Genomic DNA, 16,352 nt, shown 5'->3' on the forward strand with positions numbered 1-16,352 from the left:
ATGGATACAATAGTGATAGAAAATAATCGCCAGAAAGGAAACAACAGGGCTCCCCTGCACCGCACATCGCATCGGGGCCGGGACCCAGCAATCGAACTGATTCGCCCGATCACCCGGGGAATGGACAAGAGAACACTATAATGGATATAATGAACACTATTGGATGGGAAGGAACAAGGAAAGAGGCGCCGCCGCGATTACAAGATTAATTTTGTCTAATAGACACTCAGAAAATAATTGAAAAAAGAATACATCAGCGCGTAGTTCGGTAAATTTGGTCACTAAAGCAGCTTTTAATGTACTTCGTGCCACAATAGGGTGCACCCAAAACCTCCTTCGAAGGGCATTTTAGTTAGTTTTTTCTGACCTGGTATACAGCAATGGCTTGAATTGCACTTGGCAGCATGACGTTCTTATACCTTAGCAAGCTACACACCGCTGACATTGTGCCGGGTGCGGACGGATTTCGTCCGGTTAAAACCACGCTACTCATTTTGAAACCCCCGCAGTGGCGCCGACTCCATGGGGCCTGAGGGGGCCCGAGCACCCTCAAAAATTCGTTATGATGTGAGGAAAAAATATGCCAGGCTTGTGGATTTTCCCCGGAGTGCCCCGATACCGAGATTCGAGTTATGAGGGTTCTAATGTTGATCATATGACTCTTCTAAAATGCTTAAAAATCTTAAAACTCACTACTTATAAAATTTCCCGGGGCAAGATCCCCGGTTTGGGCCCCAATATTTTTTGTAAGTCGGCATTCCTGAAACCCCGGTGTATTTGCATTTTTCATTACATAACTGAATAATAAAATACGGCAGTTGAAATTACACACCGTACTTCTGCTAATAAAAAGTTTTATTAATCTTATTGTTAAGTAATTAAATTTTCTGTTAACTAATTTAATTTGAAATATTAAATAACAATGTAAATATACTGATATATAACTGATCTCTGCCCCCCTGACAAAGCTCATATTTCCGAGCCTGTATATATTGGAATTTGCTTGTGTTAGCTAAAGACGGACTTGGACTGGCCTTGCTGGACACCCTATTGGAATTCGTAAAGACAGTCCATAAGTCTCAAGGCCAAAGGATGTCTGTTTGCGGCTTAGATTTGGGTCCACCGTTTATTTCTCATGGACGTGCCATACTCTTGCGTGGGTTAACCATCCAGTTTGCTTGTGTTAGTTAAAGATGGACTTGGACTGGTCTTGCTGGACTCAATAAAATATCGTAGACTGCATTGCACTTAGGAACCGATAATGTTAATATTTTAATTATCATAATTTTTATTGGGATGTAATTTATTGATTAAGATAATAAACGAAGAATAGGTACATTCAAAAAATGAATGTTTGGTGCTTTGTCATTTTCACAGGTCGTCATCGCTCACAGCGCTATTCCTCATTGGGTCAAACACCACATCCCCTCACACAATAAGTCAGTTATTTTTTATTTCACCGCCAAAATATTTAATAGAAGTAATTTATATGGCAAAACGTTCGCCTGGTCATCTAGCATTGATACATAATAAACTGATCTCTGACCCCCTGAACAAAATCATTATTCCGACTCTTAATATAGGTGTTAGAAGCGTTAATGTTTTAGAAAAATAAAATTACAAAAAGATACATTAGGAAAAAGATCATTAATTAAAAATGAGTCGTTAAAAAAACATTAATGGATATTGCAGTTCAGAAAAATAGCATGAGAAAAACTTATCGGGAAGAGCTAGGTACTCTTCCATGCAGACTGAAAACTTCACGAGCATGATAACTCTATGGTTACGAGAAAGGAGTTATGGGTCCTAAAAATTCTGACTCATCCTTTCGGGGAATGCCGCCTCTTTTCGCGATTCGCAAACGGGAGCAGAAGAGAATTCTAGGGGGGGAGGAGGGTGGGAGGATCGTTGCGTATCTGGTGACGTCGTATCACGCCGTGCTTATAAGCCGCGGGAGGACGAGGGAGAAGCGAAGATATCGTCGAGTCGAGGTGCAGGACGTGAGGCGACACATAAAAATTGAGGTAAGTGACATCCAGCGATGATAAGTGATTTAACAATACGGGATATTCCGATTATTTGGTCCTATGGATAATAGGGGCAGCCAAAATCGAAAAAACTCTGGCTAATATTGCGCGGAATTATTTTTTTTTTTTCGAAAATATTCGATATTATAGTTGATTTCCATAGTTAATGATCCGATGATTCCGTAATTTAAAGTTATATTTTATGCAGGGGAAACAAGGGAGGAATGGAACAGTGGGACGTATGGGTCAGTTCAAATTTTCCTCTCCTAATTTAAGCTGTTTTAGCTCTTGCTTTTCTCACGTGTATGAGAAGCAGTAGCTGCATTTTCTCCTAAAATGACTCCTGGCTCACTTCTCTGAATGTGAGTTAAGGGAAAGATATTGGTTTCCACACCAATTTTTGGTAACTTTCGTGCGATGCTTTTACTTTAAATTTCTATTATTTTAATTATGACCTCTCGCCGGAAGCACTGATGAAAATGCATATCCTTTGAGTGTGTAACTGGTAATTTAAATGACATTTAGTTGCTTTTTAAAGCTTAATAATGCATGCGAAATACAAAACGGCCCATATGGGAGGTCTGGGACATCATATTTGTGGGATGAATGGGACAGTGTCTCACTCCTGCGTATTTTTTTCATTTTTATTTTATAAGTTATTATAATTTTAGTATTAGGTGTAAGTATGCCTCATAAGTGATCCGGAATGGTACCAGTGACAAAATCCAGATGTGGCACCAGAGCCAAATAGTACAATTCTGGAAGCTGTGAAAGTGGTTCGTCATGAAGGCAAAAATGTGAGAGAGATAGCAAGAGTAAAGAATTCATCAAAATGTGCATTATTAAGAAATGCACTGAAAGCATTGGCTTCCTAGGACAGTCACTCGGTAATTTTTCCATAGTAATCTCATTTGTGAAATTGTTTTTCTCTTCTGTAATACACAGGGGTGTAGTAAAGGCTGTATTAATGAGTATGGCGATGGATATAATGTATGCAGTGGCGACTCGCGAGTCAAATGGTGGGGGGGGGCGCACTCCGCCCGGGGGTCATAAGTTTTTAATATTTCGTGTATTTTATTGAGTTTTTACAGCAATCTAGGAATTAAATTTTGTGATGCCATATGTTCCGTTTTTTTCAACAAAAATACCTAGTTTTACTAATAAAACTTGATTAATAAATACTTAATGCAGTAGACTCTCGGTCATAGGGATCGGCTTAGTCCGGACTCTAGATTATACTGATCAATGATCTTGAAGAATAAAAATATATTTGCTGCGATATTTTGCAAATACAAACGAAAATACGTAACTTTAGGTTTTAGGGCCTACATTCTTCGTGCGGATATGCCTGCAATACACTTCTGTTGTTCGTTTTGCAATCATAATGCGTTATTTATCAAATCTATACAATATTTGCAATGATTTAGGTAGCAATGACACTTGGAACACCTGAGAAGGGAGGGGAGTGTCAATGACTTCCACTAGGCAACAAACTCTTCTAGAAGGCACGCGCTTTGCTATGGCAGATGTAAACTTTGATTGCGGTGTTCGCGTTGCTTCTTGAATACAATATGATTTAAAATCAATAATTAAACATATCTCACACATTTTTAACAAAATCTGAAATGCTCACATTCCTTTAGTTATATTGCAGAGGTCCATCCTTCTTTCCTTTTGTCCAGCAAAGTGATCAATTACACGTTCGTTGAAATCAGCGCCGGACAACAATTTCTTTCCGATTGAACACATGGCAAGGGTACTAGTCTATAATAAACAAGCGACGACACAAAATAGGCCGACGAAAAATACGACCAAAAAGAACAAGGTACCTGGACACAGAATTGGGACAATTTTTCCCTATATTTCCCTAAAAGTAAAACGAGCACTGTTGATTAATTAAAATTGTCTTCTTGAATGTACACACAGCACTAAGAAACTTCTTAATCGGCAATTACGCACAGTTAACTCCTCGAAAATGATGTCTGAACTCATTTCACTCCGTTCTTTCCAAGAGTCTTGCCGTTACTATAAGGACGACTCAAGGGAGATAGAAGTCGTGGTCCACTAATGCTGATTCAGCTGAGGGACGAATTTAAGGTCAGCAAAGGCATTCAAGCAAACAAAGGACGTCACGGACCATCTCCTTGAGTCTAAGATTCATATGTGGTAAACACACGAGACGCCAACGGGTCGCATTTGAAATAACCATGACTTCGAAATCATTGCCATGATATAATAATATAGAAATTCTAGATCGTAAAAGAAGACGACTCTGAGCCACAGATGGGAGCTGTAAGGATCTCCGCACTGATATGAACTCTTCGAAGCCACTTAAATCAGACCCAAGTGGACATTTTCCGTCAGACAGCTACCGCTCTGCCGCTGATGAATTAGGTGAACATGAACTAACACAACAAGGACGGCTAGAAAAATGATGAACCTACACACAAAAGGTGCATTGTACGCGGCACTTCTTGACATTCATTGAATGACTCTATTAAAAGACACGTTTTACGGGTTAAATCATGTTCAATCCTTCACCCTATCACGCACGCACCTATTTCTTAAATTATAAATCAGTGGAGAATGCTAACTGATTTTTCCCAGTACTGCAGGTCTTTTGATGAATTTATCTGAAAATAGGTTCCGCATTTCGAATCATCGGGAAGATATGAATACATTGTTAAGGCCTAAATATTATAATATTAATTTCCCCAAGGTTCTTGAAATTCGTAATCATAACAGAACAGTGGCAAATACTCGAGAATAGTTTTCCTACGTCAATACGGCCTTCAACTGGTTGGATATTATGTGTTCCGGAATTCAAACACCCAAAAACGCAAGCATAATGAGATAATTTATTTTCTGTAGCAATACCTACCAGTAATTAAAAATTAAAATCGTTTAACTACACCCAGTACAGTGGCGATTCTGATTCCCTGGGTCCCTTTTCTGTGGCAGCACCAAGTAGACGCCAGATTATACGCCCGCCGGGCGGCGCAGCGATGTCAACTCACTTGTCGCTCTGCGCATTCTCGGACGACGCGACGTCCCAAGACTTCCATAAGACACAACGTTAGACGCGTCATAGCACCAGCGGCCCCCACCACTACCACTCTCCATATAACTGCATGGGGATGGATTGGGACGTTCTGGCCAGCGCCCCACGGCTACAAATATGAACTTCTCGCGCTATTTCTTTTCTTGTTTTTCCTACACTTTCGATGTATGCAACCGAAAAAACACTCTGATTAATTAGATGTAGATATAATTACAAATAAATGGATATTTATTTTTTTTAATTTTTCAAATATTTGGGAGGGGCGGCGTCCGAGAGTCCTTATGGGCAAGCCGCCACTGAATGTATGCGAATAATTCATGCGAAAAAGGGGAGCCAATTTAAAAATTTTCTTCTCAGCAAGAAGACATTAGTTTCATAGAGAAAAATGATATTTTTCTGAGTCTGATTATCCAATTTAATTTAAAGGCACTGAAAGAGTGAAATCCTTGTTTAAACTTACTACAACTACCATAAATCGTATAAATATGATCGGAAATAACTACAATATCTATTTTTCACGTATTTTGAATCAATCGTTTATTTTTTCATACCGTTTTTGCACATTTACATAAGTGTCCCATGACTCCCACTTAAAAATCCCATCCCTCCCGGCACGAGGGAGTACTGGGATAAATGTCATATGATCATAAAATGTTAAGTTCCACGGTACTCACCAATTATAATTTCTCGAGAATATTTCTATGGCATTCAGAAGGGTTAAGGCAACTAAGGATTGCAAAAAAAATGAATTGGGCCGCTAATATTTACACAAACAAATTGTATTCCAAAATTTGTCCCAGTCTTCCCTAGTCTCGCCTATTTGCAGTAATTTAATTTCCATTTAGCCCTTATTTATCCATATACTTATAACAATAATTTATCACTACTGTCCGTTGGCTCATTCTCAAGGTAAAAAAATGGTATATGTAAAAATTCAAAATATGATCAATTGTTTTATTATCAACGGATTCGGATGACACGGCTTACTTTCGGCCTCAATAACTGAACTAGTCAGGGATTAAATTTGTCAGGAAGAGTTCGAGAGGGCAGTGACTTTGGTGGCTGGCTTGGTTTTCATTTACATACACAGATTTAAAACGTAGATACACACCATTTCCCGGATCCTATACACTACATCAGCATTCCCCGTAGGGGAAACATCAAATCGTTGACTACGACTTTTTTTTAATGCAAGCTCTATTAGAACACCGTTCTTCCTTCACGAAGAAATTAAGGTGCATTTGGCTTATTTTTCTGGTGTTCGACAATGACTCAGGAAGACGAAAAAAGTTAGTAACACGCGGTGGGCTAATTTTTACTGCTCCATTTCCTTTTCTTTTTCTTCGGAAGATTTAAAGACTCCACAACGCCAACTGAGTAATCACAACCGCCGAGGGAAACGAAGCAGATGGCAATTCAAAAACATTTACGGTCACTCAACCGTAATTAAACAAAAGATTTACACTTCAGGTATCCGACTTTGCTGAGACCTATGATGGATGAATTTTCACGTCAAAATAGCCACCTCAATTTTGCTTCGCAGAAACAAAAATCATGCCATTTGTACACATTCTAATGTTCTCACAGTTTTTCCAAAAGAAAGCATGTCTGGGCCCATTTAATTTCTAATATTACCTCTTGTTACCTCAGGTAACAGAAATACACTGTAATGTTGGGTTGAAAATTTCTGAGTATGACTTGATCATTAGATTAACTGAAGCTAATTTCTAAAAATAATAATTTTTACTATTTATTTCCGTATTAAATCTGACTCAATGCTTCTGCCACTTATCTGCTCTTTTCAAAGATCCTTAACACTCATGTGAATAATCACCATTAAAGTAAATAAACTATTGAAGCATATATTACTAATAATAATTTAGTGAAAAGTCCTAAAAAGTACAGAAAAGCAGTTTATAGTTTGAGGCGTTAATTTATGGAATTTATTCATATTGAATGAAAATTAAACTATGTTATTCCACATAAAATATTTATTAGATCACCACCATAGTTTCAACGCACTGCGTCATTCTCAGGCCTTGTATGTAACTCCATACATTCTTTTCCCCTATTTCAGATAAAAAATTATAGGAGCAGGCATCAAAATGGGTATCACTAGAAGACAGTTCAACCAGGCAATTGAAGATTGCGGTTTCTCAGCTCCCAGTTCTGAGGTGTACGAGTATTTCAACAGTCAAACAAGTTCTTTCTCCCTCAACGAACTGGCGATGTTCCTGGCTCAACTAATCCACGAGAGCGCTGGATTCCGATACAAGGAAGAAATTGCATATGCTGGTAGACGCAACCACGGACAATACAGGGACCACTGCTCACTACCTGGAAAAGACTACCACGGCCGAGGTTACATACAGCTAACCTGGGCTGCAAACTACAGGGATGCCTCGAGGGACCTTGGTATGGGAGATGAACTCCTGAGGAATCCGGAACGAGTAGCCAATGAGACAAAGTTGGCCATGAGGGTCAGCGTTTGGTATTGGACTGAGCGGGTCAGGCCTCAACTGGGGGGTCGCTATGACTGCTTTGGAAAGACAACTAAGGCAATAAATGGGGCGATTGAGTGCAGTGGTGGTTACAATTCAGTAGCTGCCAAGAGATATCAATATTATCTCAAGGTGGCAGATGCCTTGGGAGTCCAAAACAAGGCAAGCGAGCGAGGCTGTTACAACTGATATCATTCATACCAATTGTTCATTTATTCTCATCTATCGAATAATGTACCAGATGACCCAATTGTATTCTAGAATGAACGACAGCACTCATTAACATCTGCCTTACCTACCCCATCCCATGTAATCACTTAATAAATAAGAATGACAAAGAAATCAATCGATTCGGCTTTTACTTTGTGAAAATCCATGTTGAAATGAAAATTCACAACCCTGGTAACTTTTCACTGGAAAATTATTTATTGGTACGACGCGTTTCGACGCTGAGGCGTCATTCTCAAGTACGCAGAAGTCGTAGAACCAAGTCCATTCAATCCAATGCAGCACATGACATAGTTCTAATTGTAGCTGGGGTTTGTATTGTGCGATGCTATCCCTCTTGAAATACCATAATTGCAGTTCCCTCTTCACCCACAGTGTTCTAACCGACTGGATGGCAAGTTTGTCCGCTGTCGTTGTGCTCCCTGGTTGTAAATTACTTGCAAGTAAACTTGAGAAATACTCGAGAATGACGCCTCAGCGTCGAAACGCGTCGTACCAATAAATAATTTTCCAGTGAAAAGTTACTAGTGTTGAGTATTTTCATTTTAAGAATGACGATTCCTATATCACAAACGATTTCTATTTATTTTCCTTTAACGGGGAACCTGTACTTTTTTTTGAAAAAAATAGAGAAAATAGAGGGCGACGAACCTTGCACAACGCAAAAAAACCAATGGCTTGATAACTAGCCATTCCCGAGATAATAATTCTCGAAATTTTCGAAATTCCAAAGGCGCGAAAAACTGTCTTTTAAAGGGGACGTGGTCAATGCGGGTGGTTCTGACGTCACAACTGCCGTTCCGAAGGCTCCAAGGCAGTCCCGCAGCGGCTGACTCCTCGTAGACTCACAATCAGAGGAAAGGAGTCCGCAAAGGCACGCTGAGAGCGAAGTATCTTAGCGATGCCTCTACGCGAACATGTACGCTACTTCAACTTCTGCAACAGGAGTTTCTACTTCGTTGAATTATGGAGCTAATGAGAGGCTTTAACGACGTCTAATTTCTTTATGAAAGGAATTTTTACACCCTTCAAACCCATTAGTAATCAAATTCATGCAAAATTAATAAATGAAACGATGAAATCACTTCTATTCACAGAGCTTTTTTCACTAGAATGTTGGAAAAATATTCCGGCCGGGAATTTTACGAAGGGTGAGAATCACCAAATGAAATATTTCATGGTGGCTTACTAATAAGTAAAATTTTAAGAATGTTGCGTGGAGAACAATTCAAACGCAACACTCCGTCCGTCGGATGGGACGTTAAGCCGTGGTCCCCTTGGCGTCTTTCGTTAAGAGTAGGCTAATGCCGACGCCGGATTTCTCTCCACCCTTCCTACCATACCCTTCTCTCATGGCGCAAATAGCTTCAGCTCTCGGTCGCCTCCTCTGTCGCAAATCTGTGGTCGTTCAGTTTGTAAAATTTTTTCACAGAAAATGTTGAAGAAACCAAAATTTTTAGGAAATTATGACAGCATTTTATTAGTTTTTTATGATTATTTGCTAGAAAAATTAATGATTTTTATTTTAGTTCCATAACTTATACTAACCTTATTTTTCTTCAGAAGGAAAATTTGCTCATAACTTTTGTTTTGAACTAAAGGGTCTAGCCGGTTAAGATGGTAAAAAGTGCCCCCCGATATTTTGAGAAATAAAAAATATGCACTTTAAGTGCATCCAAAATTATGTGTTTTCCCAAAGTTTAAGGCCTCAACAATGGAAAATGAACTCAGAAACAATTGAAACACGATTTTTAGTTTTTTTAAAACATCTCCAGTTTTTATTTTTGTAAAATCGTTTTCTTGATTTTAAATTGTGTATACTACTGTGGTCTACCATCCTGATTTTTTTTCAAATTTTCTAGACCGTAAACTTAACTCTTACATAAGTTTGAAATTTTCAAAATTATATTTAAAATTTTAGGAAACAATAGACACGCCGAAAAAATATATGTTTTTACCTCTATCTTAAAGTATTATCTTAATTTTTTTCAGGTTTTTAAAATTGGTGGAACAGGGTCAAAAACATGAATAACTGCTTTCTGCCATTTGCATCTATGTATTCCAGGAGGATATTTGATTTGATTGTTGAGAGCAACGATTGTTGATCAGCTTCTAATATTACTGATTAAGAATAAATATTATCATTAACTATGCCCATCACACTCAGATTAATCGTAATTATTGTTTATAACCATACTGTTAAGCATAAATTTCCTATTTAACTCGGGAAAATGGCAGAAGTGGTGATAATTGAATCGTCTTTTCGAATATAGATAAAGGCCGTTATACACGGGGCAAATCATTCCGCAGGTTAGCATTGAAAAAATTTGTTGAAATTGCAAGAATCCGAGCCTGCAATTAGAGCAGGGACTATTTTCCCCTCTACATAGAACTTAGCCATCGATATGCATAATAAAATACTCAATAATGAAAAGACTCATAGACATTTACCTATTGATAGCCACGTTCAAATTTCACCAGTTCCAAGTGTAAGCTTTAAATGAGTAGCGAAAGAAGGTAAAATGCGACCCGTATTGCGGTAGTGACGCATCCTCTTCATCGCACCGTGGAACTATCTGACTCCCAAAGATGTGCGTGAACCCGTCATAACAATGAAACACGCATGTGATGTCACCGTGTGGAATGATTTACCGCCGCGCCGATTACAGCGACAACTTCGTGCCATCATAACGCTTAGTCACTGGCTATATCTGTTACCCCTGCCGCACTATGCACACAGTCAGACTTCCGTTCTCTCTAATCAGTATGACGACCTAACTTCAAACCATAATGATGACGTGATTTTGTCACGTCACTAACATGAATAAAAACAAGTGCTTTAAGTCTTAGTTCTCGCAGGTCGAGGCTTTATCGCTGAATCTCATTCTTTCTGAGGCTATATCTCATTTACGAGAAAATATAGCGAGCACTTTACAGTACCGCTAAATTACTCAAAAATCATGAATATAAATAATTCTTTTCTTAAATCAAGGAGCCAAAATTCCTTCAGAGGAAAAATCATATGCGTTGACCGGCCTTCGAAACTGGATCTCCTGAATACAGGCAAAGTGTTCTACCAACTGAACCACCAAGGCAACTTTTTAACGAGAGCAAATTTGTGGGACTTAATAAAAATGTTAATGATTTGTCCGCAAAATATGAGTCAACGCAGAATGAACCCGGAAAACCATCACCAATCAACTCACCGCGGAAGCCTCCGTAATAATTAAATGTTAATGATAATTAAAATGTATAATTTATTTCGACGTTAATAATATTAATACAAGGACTTTCGATAAAAAATATGAAGTATTTCCCGGCTAATATTGCTGGTCTTCCGAGGAAATCAACCGTGCCACGGCTATTGCTGCCAACGTTTCGAAGGCCTTCTCTGCCATCGTCATCAGGGCGAATGATGGACCTGGTTGGTACTGAGTTTATGTACACATTCGTTGAGGCGTTCTTCTGTTCGCCCTGATGGCAATGGCCGAGAAGGTCATCGAAACGTAGGCTGTAAGGCTATGTATACATAAGATCAATTACCCCATCAGACATGTAATATCACACGTCTCATCGCCAACGCACAAACTAGCATACAAGTTGAACTCCCTTTTCCGCAGCATGTCATCATACACCCCGAAATTCGGAATCAAAAACTCATTTGAGCTTTCACGAACTTTAGACTCCATGATTCTTCCGAGCAATTCTATAATGGTTTCTTTTGATGTTTCTAACCTTTTTACATGTGTTCCCGTTAACGAAGCTCTCACAGAGGCGGAAAAATTCTTAGATAATTCGGAAGCCACCACCGAACTCTTAAGCTCAATGCAACTCTGCACAAGCCAAAATTATTTTTCATTTAACCTTAAATTATATCGTATGAATGAAGGATTGGCCATGGGCTGTCCGCTTTCACCTCTTCTTGCTGACATATTTATGGACAGCTGGGAAAGAAAACTTTTTAACTCTAAGGACGTTTTACTTAAGAATGTTTTTTATTGGTATAGACATGCTGATGATATAATTTGTTTGTGGACGGGCAGCAAGCGACAACTTGGCCGATTTTCATCCTTAATAAATGGTGTCCACCAAAAAATCACGTTAACCACAGAAGTTGGTGGACAAACTTTAAATTTTCTAGATTTGACCATCTCCATTGAGAATAACAGGCACAGGTTTTCCATTTACAGAAAACCCACCCATACTGATGCCATTATACCCAACAGTTCCTGCCATCCCCACTCCCATGAACACGCATCCTTTCACGCCATGGTTCATTGCCTACTTAACATTCCCCTTCGGGAAACTGATTTTAAAGAAGAATTAAACACCATACGACAAATTGCTCATAATAACGGATATGAGCAATCTTTGATCACAAGAATTTTAAATAGGAAATTAAAACATATTGCTCACACCACGTCAAGTTCCTTGCTACCCGTCGAACCCAGAACTTCAACTAAATGGTGTAAAATACCTTTTATAGGCCCTTTTTCTAATGCTGTATCCCAAGCTATCCCCAAAAACAAATACAAAGTTGCTTTTTATAATAATAACACCTTGGGTAGACTGTTAAATAATGCTAAAGATGTTATGGAACCAAAATTAAAATCTGGCATTTATAATTTAAAATGTAATGATTGTGATTCATGCTACATCGGCCAAACGGGACGAGACTTCATCACCAGGGTGAAGGAACACAGGACATGTTGGAAAAACAAGGACGATACGTCAGCTTTCGCCCGGCACCTCCTGGAAATGGGACACGGAAGTAATTTCGACCCCGAAATACTGCATTGTACTATTAAAGGAAGAACGATGGATGCCTTGGAATTTCGAAAAATAGTCATAAATGGAAACCTTGTTAACGACATAACCTTTCCCAACCCATCCCCCTTATTACTCATCACCCTGCCAAATCCTCCACCCCAACAACCCACCTGACAAACTGTTTCCCCCCCTATTCTTTTCCACGATTTACCAATCCCAGCTTGAAACCAAACCTTGTTTCCCCCACCCCCACGTTAACAACCACTATATATATACATCCCCCCACCATATATTGCATGTATTTGAAAATGGTGTAATAGCCGAAACCGGTTATAATAAATAGAAATTGTGAAATTTGTGGAAGCAACAAAGTGTTTTTCATTATTAGTATTTACATTTGTTATATCACAGCAGTGTAATTTGAGAAGAAAAGCTGAAGAAACTGATTCACGAACTCAATAATTGTGTCTATTGTTCTTGATTATAATATTTATACGAATGGAAATCAAACTGTAGAATATTTAACCCTACTCGCAAAAAGACATGACTTTGGATCTATTTGTTACTATGAATATTTTTTTTTTAATTTTCCAATTTAATAAGCTTGGAAATATTTAATTTATAAATTTCAGTTTAGAAACAATTTTATCACGAAAAATGTGTAGAATATTTACATCATTAGAAAAACGGCATTAGAATTTTTGATAGGGAACCTTCTTTCCACTGCCTCGAAAGTATTATGCATTTTAAAAGGTATTTAAAATACTATTTTTTAGTTTGCTTTTCAAATGCCTAAGTCAAAGTTATTTTTGTATTTTGAATTTCAAATAAATTTTGAGCGGTATTTTGTGTTTCAAATACTCCTCGGCCTATATTTATACCAGCCCTGTACGTGCCTAATCGCTGGACCTGTTGTTAGAACGCTCAGAGGCATGAATGAAGAGGATCGGGGAGATAACACAATTCCGAAAATTCATTCGAAGATCGATCTTGTAAGAGAGAGTCAAGTACTTGGGGATAGATGACAATGGGTAAACTTTAGAAACTCCGCGCGGAGTTGTGCCCTTGAAAAGAGATAAAATTTGGGTTGCGCAGAGTCGTATTCATTTTTTTCATGCGCTTTGCCAGAGTGTTTTGTTAGTTCACATGGACACCCTGGACATCATATAAAATGGAAAAGTGAGAAGTAAACTTCGGAGATGAAATCGACGCGGGCAAGAAGCAACTCAAGCCGATTTCAAATCAGTATGCGCCAATTAGCTGATATAGTTCTGCAGAAGAATTCAGAGAATGGTACAAGAAATTCTCCTGGAACATGTTTACGTTCGAGGCGGCCGACGGAGAAATAAGTGATGGTCTACAGCGCCAAGGTAGTGAGCCGACTTATTCGTTTTTTCCTTCTTTTCATTCAACGCTGAAATCTGGCTCGCTTTTCCTCGCACGTCTTAAGCGCAACAAGTGCTTCATGCCTTCTCCATTGCTTGAAAAAGGCGAGGGATGAGAGAGATAGAGATGTGGCGAAAATAAAGAGGAGAGGGGCGAGGCAAAGACAAGCATTTTTACGACGAGGAAAGGGTGGAGGGGTGAGGCCGAGTAAATCTTCCATTCCGTCACGTTGACGCTTCACGCGCTTATACACACACACACACACCACTTCGCGCGTCGCATTTCGTTCTTCATTTCTTTTTTTCATATTTTTACCCATACGACACAAGAGTGCAACATAAAAAAATATGCCGGGAGGCGACCGTTGGGAGCAATTTTCGAACTCAGCGACTTCGGCAAAAGAGGAAGAACGATAAGTCCCATTCATGTAAGACGGTCATAAAGTTCCGATGTAGTCTTGTATCATGTTGGTACGATATGGTGGAAGTTCTTAATATTAGTAAAATTAGATATTGCAATATTTCCACAGAGTTTTATTATGACACTACGCGTTTCGTCGTTACAAAAACACACTTGATAATGTTGCAATGTCAAATTTTACTAATATTCCGATTTAGTTCCGAAGAGTACACCGAATTGAATACTGAAATAGGTGTTTCGCTTTCGCGTCCAAATTCCAACGTCAAATTCTTGAAATTTGTAAGCGAAAGAAAAACTTCTTTCAAGAATATGATTTTTTTTAAATTGGGAAATCACAAAGAAGGCCAATGAACTCACACGTCTGTACGAGGATAAGGTTTGGAGAAAATGAAACACGGTGACAACCAATATAGGTAAAATTAAATCAGGATTAATAAATAATGCTCTATGATAATAAATAATCACGCTGTTTTGCCTGTGTTGATTTCATAGCCAAATATGCGAGTGGGAGATAAAAACGAAAAGGTCCGAAAAAAATTAAAAATTTGCAGAACTAGTCTTTTGTTAAAGCTACAGTAATGGTATAGCTCGAAGCAGCATATGGATTCGTAAGTAAGGAGCAGCGAAAGATATTGAAAATACATATTAAAAATGCATTATTTCCGGATAACACGTCAGACATTTCTGTCGAACACAACAAAAATCTGAGAATAGTTATATAAAAAGCTAAGAAGTACGTAAGCCGACGAATGTGGGGACAAGTGCACCGAAAAAATGGACAGAATATGTAAATTCACCTGAGCGACCCCTTTAGAGGTATAAAAATTAATTTTTCAAACACAGAGACGGTAAAAATCAAAAGGTAAGCGTCGGCTGAAGTTGACCAAGGAGAAAACACCTGAAACCGATCGTCCTATACGGAGGATGAGATTGAATTCAACTGAAGATAGCTCACACGATCGTAAATCTTAAAACAGGTTTTAAGGACAACAATATGAGATGTGAGATAGACTCACTTAAATGGAAGATGACAGAATACTAAGAAGAGTATTTGTGATCCAATATTAACGCCATCGCAAAAAAATGGTGTACTCTTCAAGCTTCTGTATAAAGAATAGCGCACCTGAATAATAGCGCAACCTAGGTTATCATAGAGAGGTTAGTAGGTCGACAATCGTATTTCCTCAAATTCTATCTCGCTCGTGAATCAAAAGGTACATAATTCTCCAAGTTGAAGTGAATGCGACTTTTATTTATTTACTAGTAGGCCACCTGGCGTCGCTGGAATTATAGTACCCAGAGAAGTGGGAAACTTTGAAATTGGAATTCATGGTCACACAGCAGGATTTTTAGGCACGTTAAACTGCAAACATAGGGAAAAAAACGTTTTCCGTATAAAGCGCACGGGATCAGCTCATACCTTTCTCCAAAGCATTGATCGCTATTCGTGCCCGTACGTGTGTAGACCAAAAGCGACTAATGGACTTATACTCCAGCAAAAAGGCTGGCACCGATAGGATTAATAGGTAAGTGTAGAAACCTCCGAGTTATGTTTTACCTTTCTACGAACAGGGGTGCCTATCCGTCAGGATGTCCAACAACAGAAGTTGTATGACGTGACATAACAAATGCTAACGAGGAAACGACGCACAGTGGGCTAAAATCGAAAAAAAAGCTGGCCAAGACCTCTAGAACGATTTTTTTGAGCTAGGAAGTTGAAACGTCGCATGCGTTTTCTCGAATAAATTGTGCATAACTTGCCACATTAATTCTTTACTTTGCTTTCACGTTACAATATAATTGAGGTCAAGGTTGAACAAATTTAGCGTAAAGCGACCACCCTCGATTTTTTCTGAAAAGTACCAACTGTATCCTCGTGGTTTTATGAAAAGTTTTATTGACAAAACTGTTATACCATCTTAATAAATACTTCTTTTTTCCATATACGGGGTTTTAAGA

At 38.6% G+C, this 16,352-nt stretch overlaps 1 protein-coding gene across 1 annotated transcript; it reads left to right on the forward strand.

Moving 5' to 3' along the window:
- Positions 1-1,959: 1,959 nt before the first annotated feature.
- LOC124165825 (endochitinase At2g43610-like) lies at positions 1,960-7,935 on the forward strand. The gene is made up of 2 exons (XM_046543352.1): positions 1,960-2,024; positions 7,166-7,935. The coding sequence occupies exon 2, from the start codon at positions 7,194-7,196 to the stop codon at positions 7,776-7,778; it is 585 nt and encodes a 194-aa protein (XP_046399308.1). The 5' UTR covers positions 1,960-2,024; positions 7,166-7,193; the 3' UTR covers positions 7,779-7,935.
- The last annotated feature ends 8,417 nt before the right edge of the window (positions 7,936-16,352 follow it).

The sequence above is a fragment of the Ischnura elegans genome, chromosome 9 (genome assembly GCF_921293095.1).
Source record: "Ischnura elegans chromosome 9, ioIscEleg1.1, whole genome shotgun sequence".
NCBI classification, from domain to species: domain Eukaryota; kingdom Metazoa; phylum Arthropoda; class Insecta; order Odonata; family Coenagrionidae; genus Ischnura; species Ischnura elegans.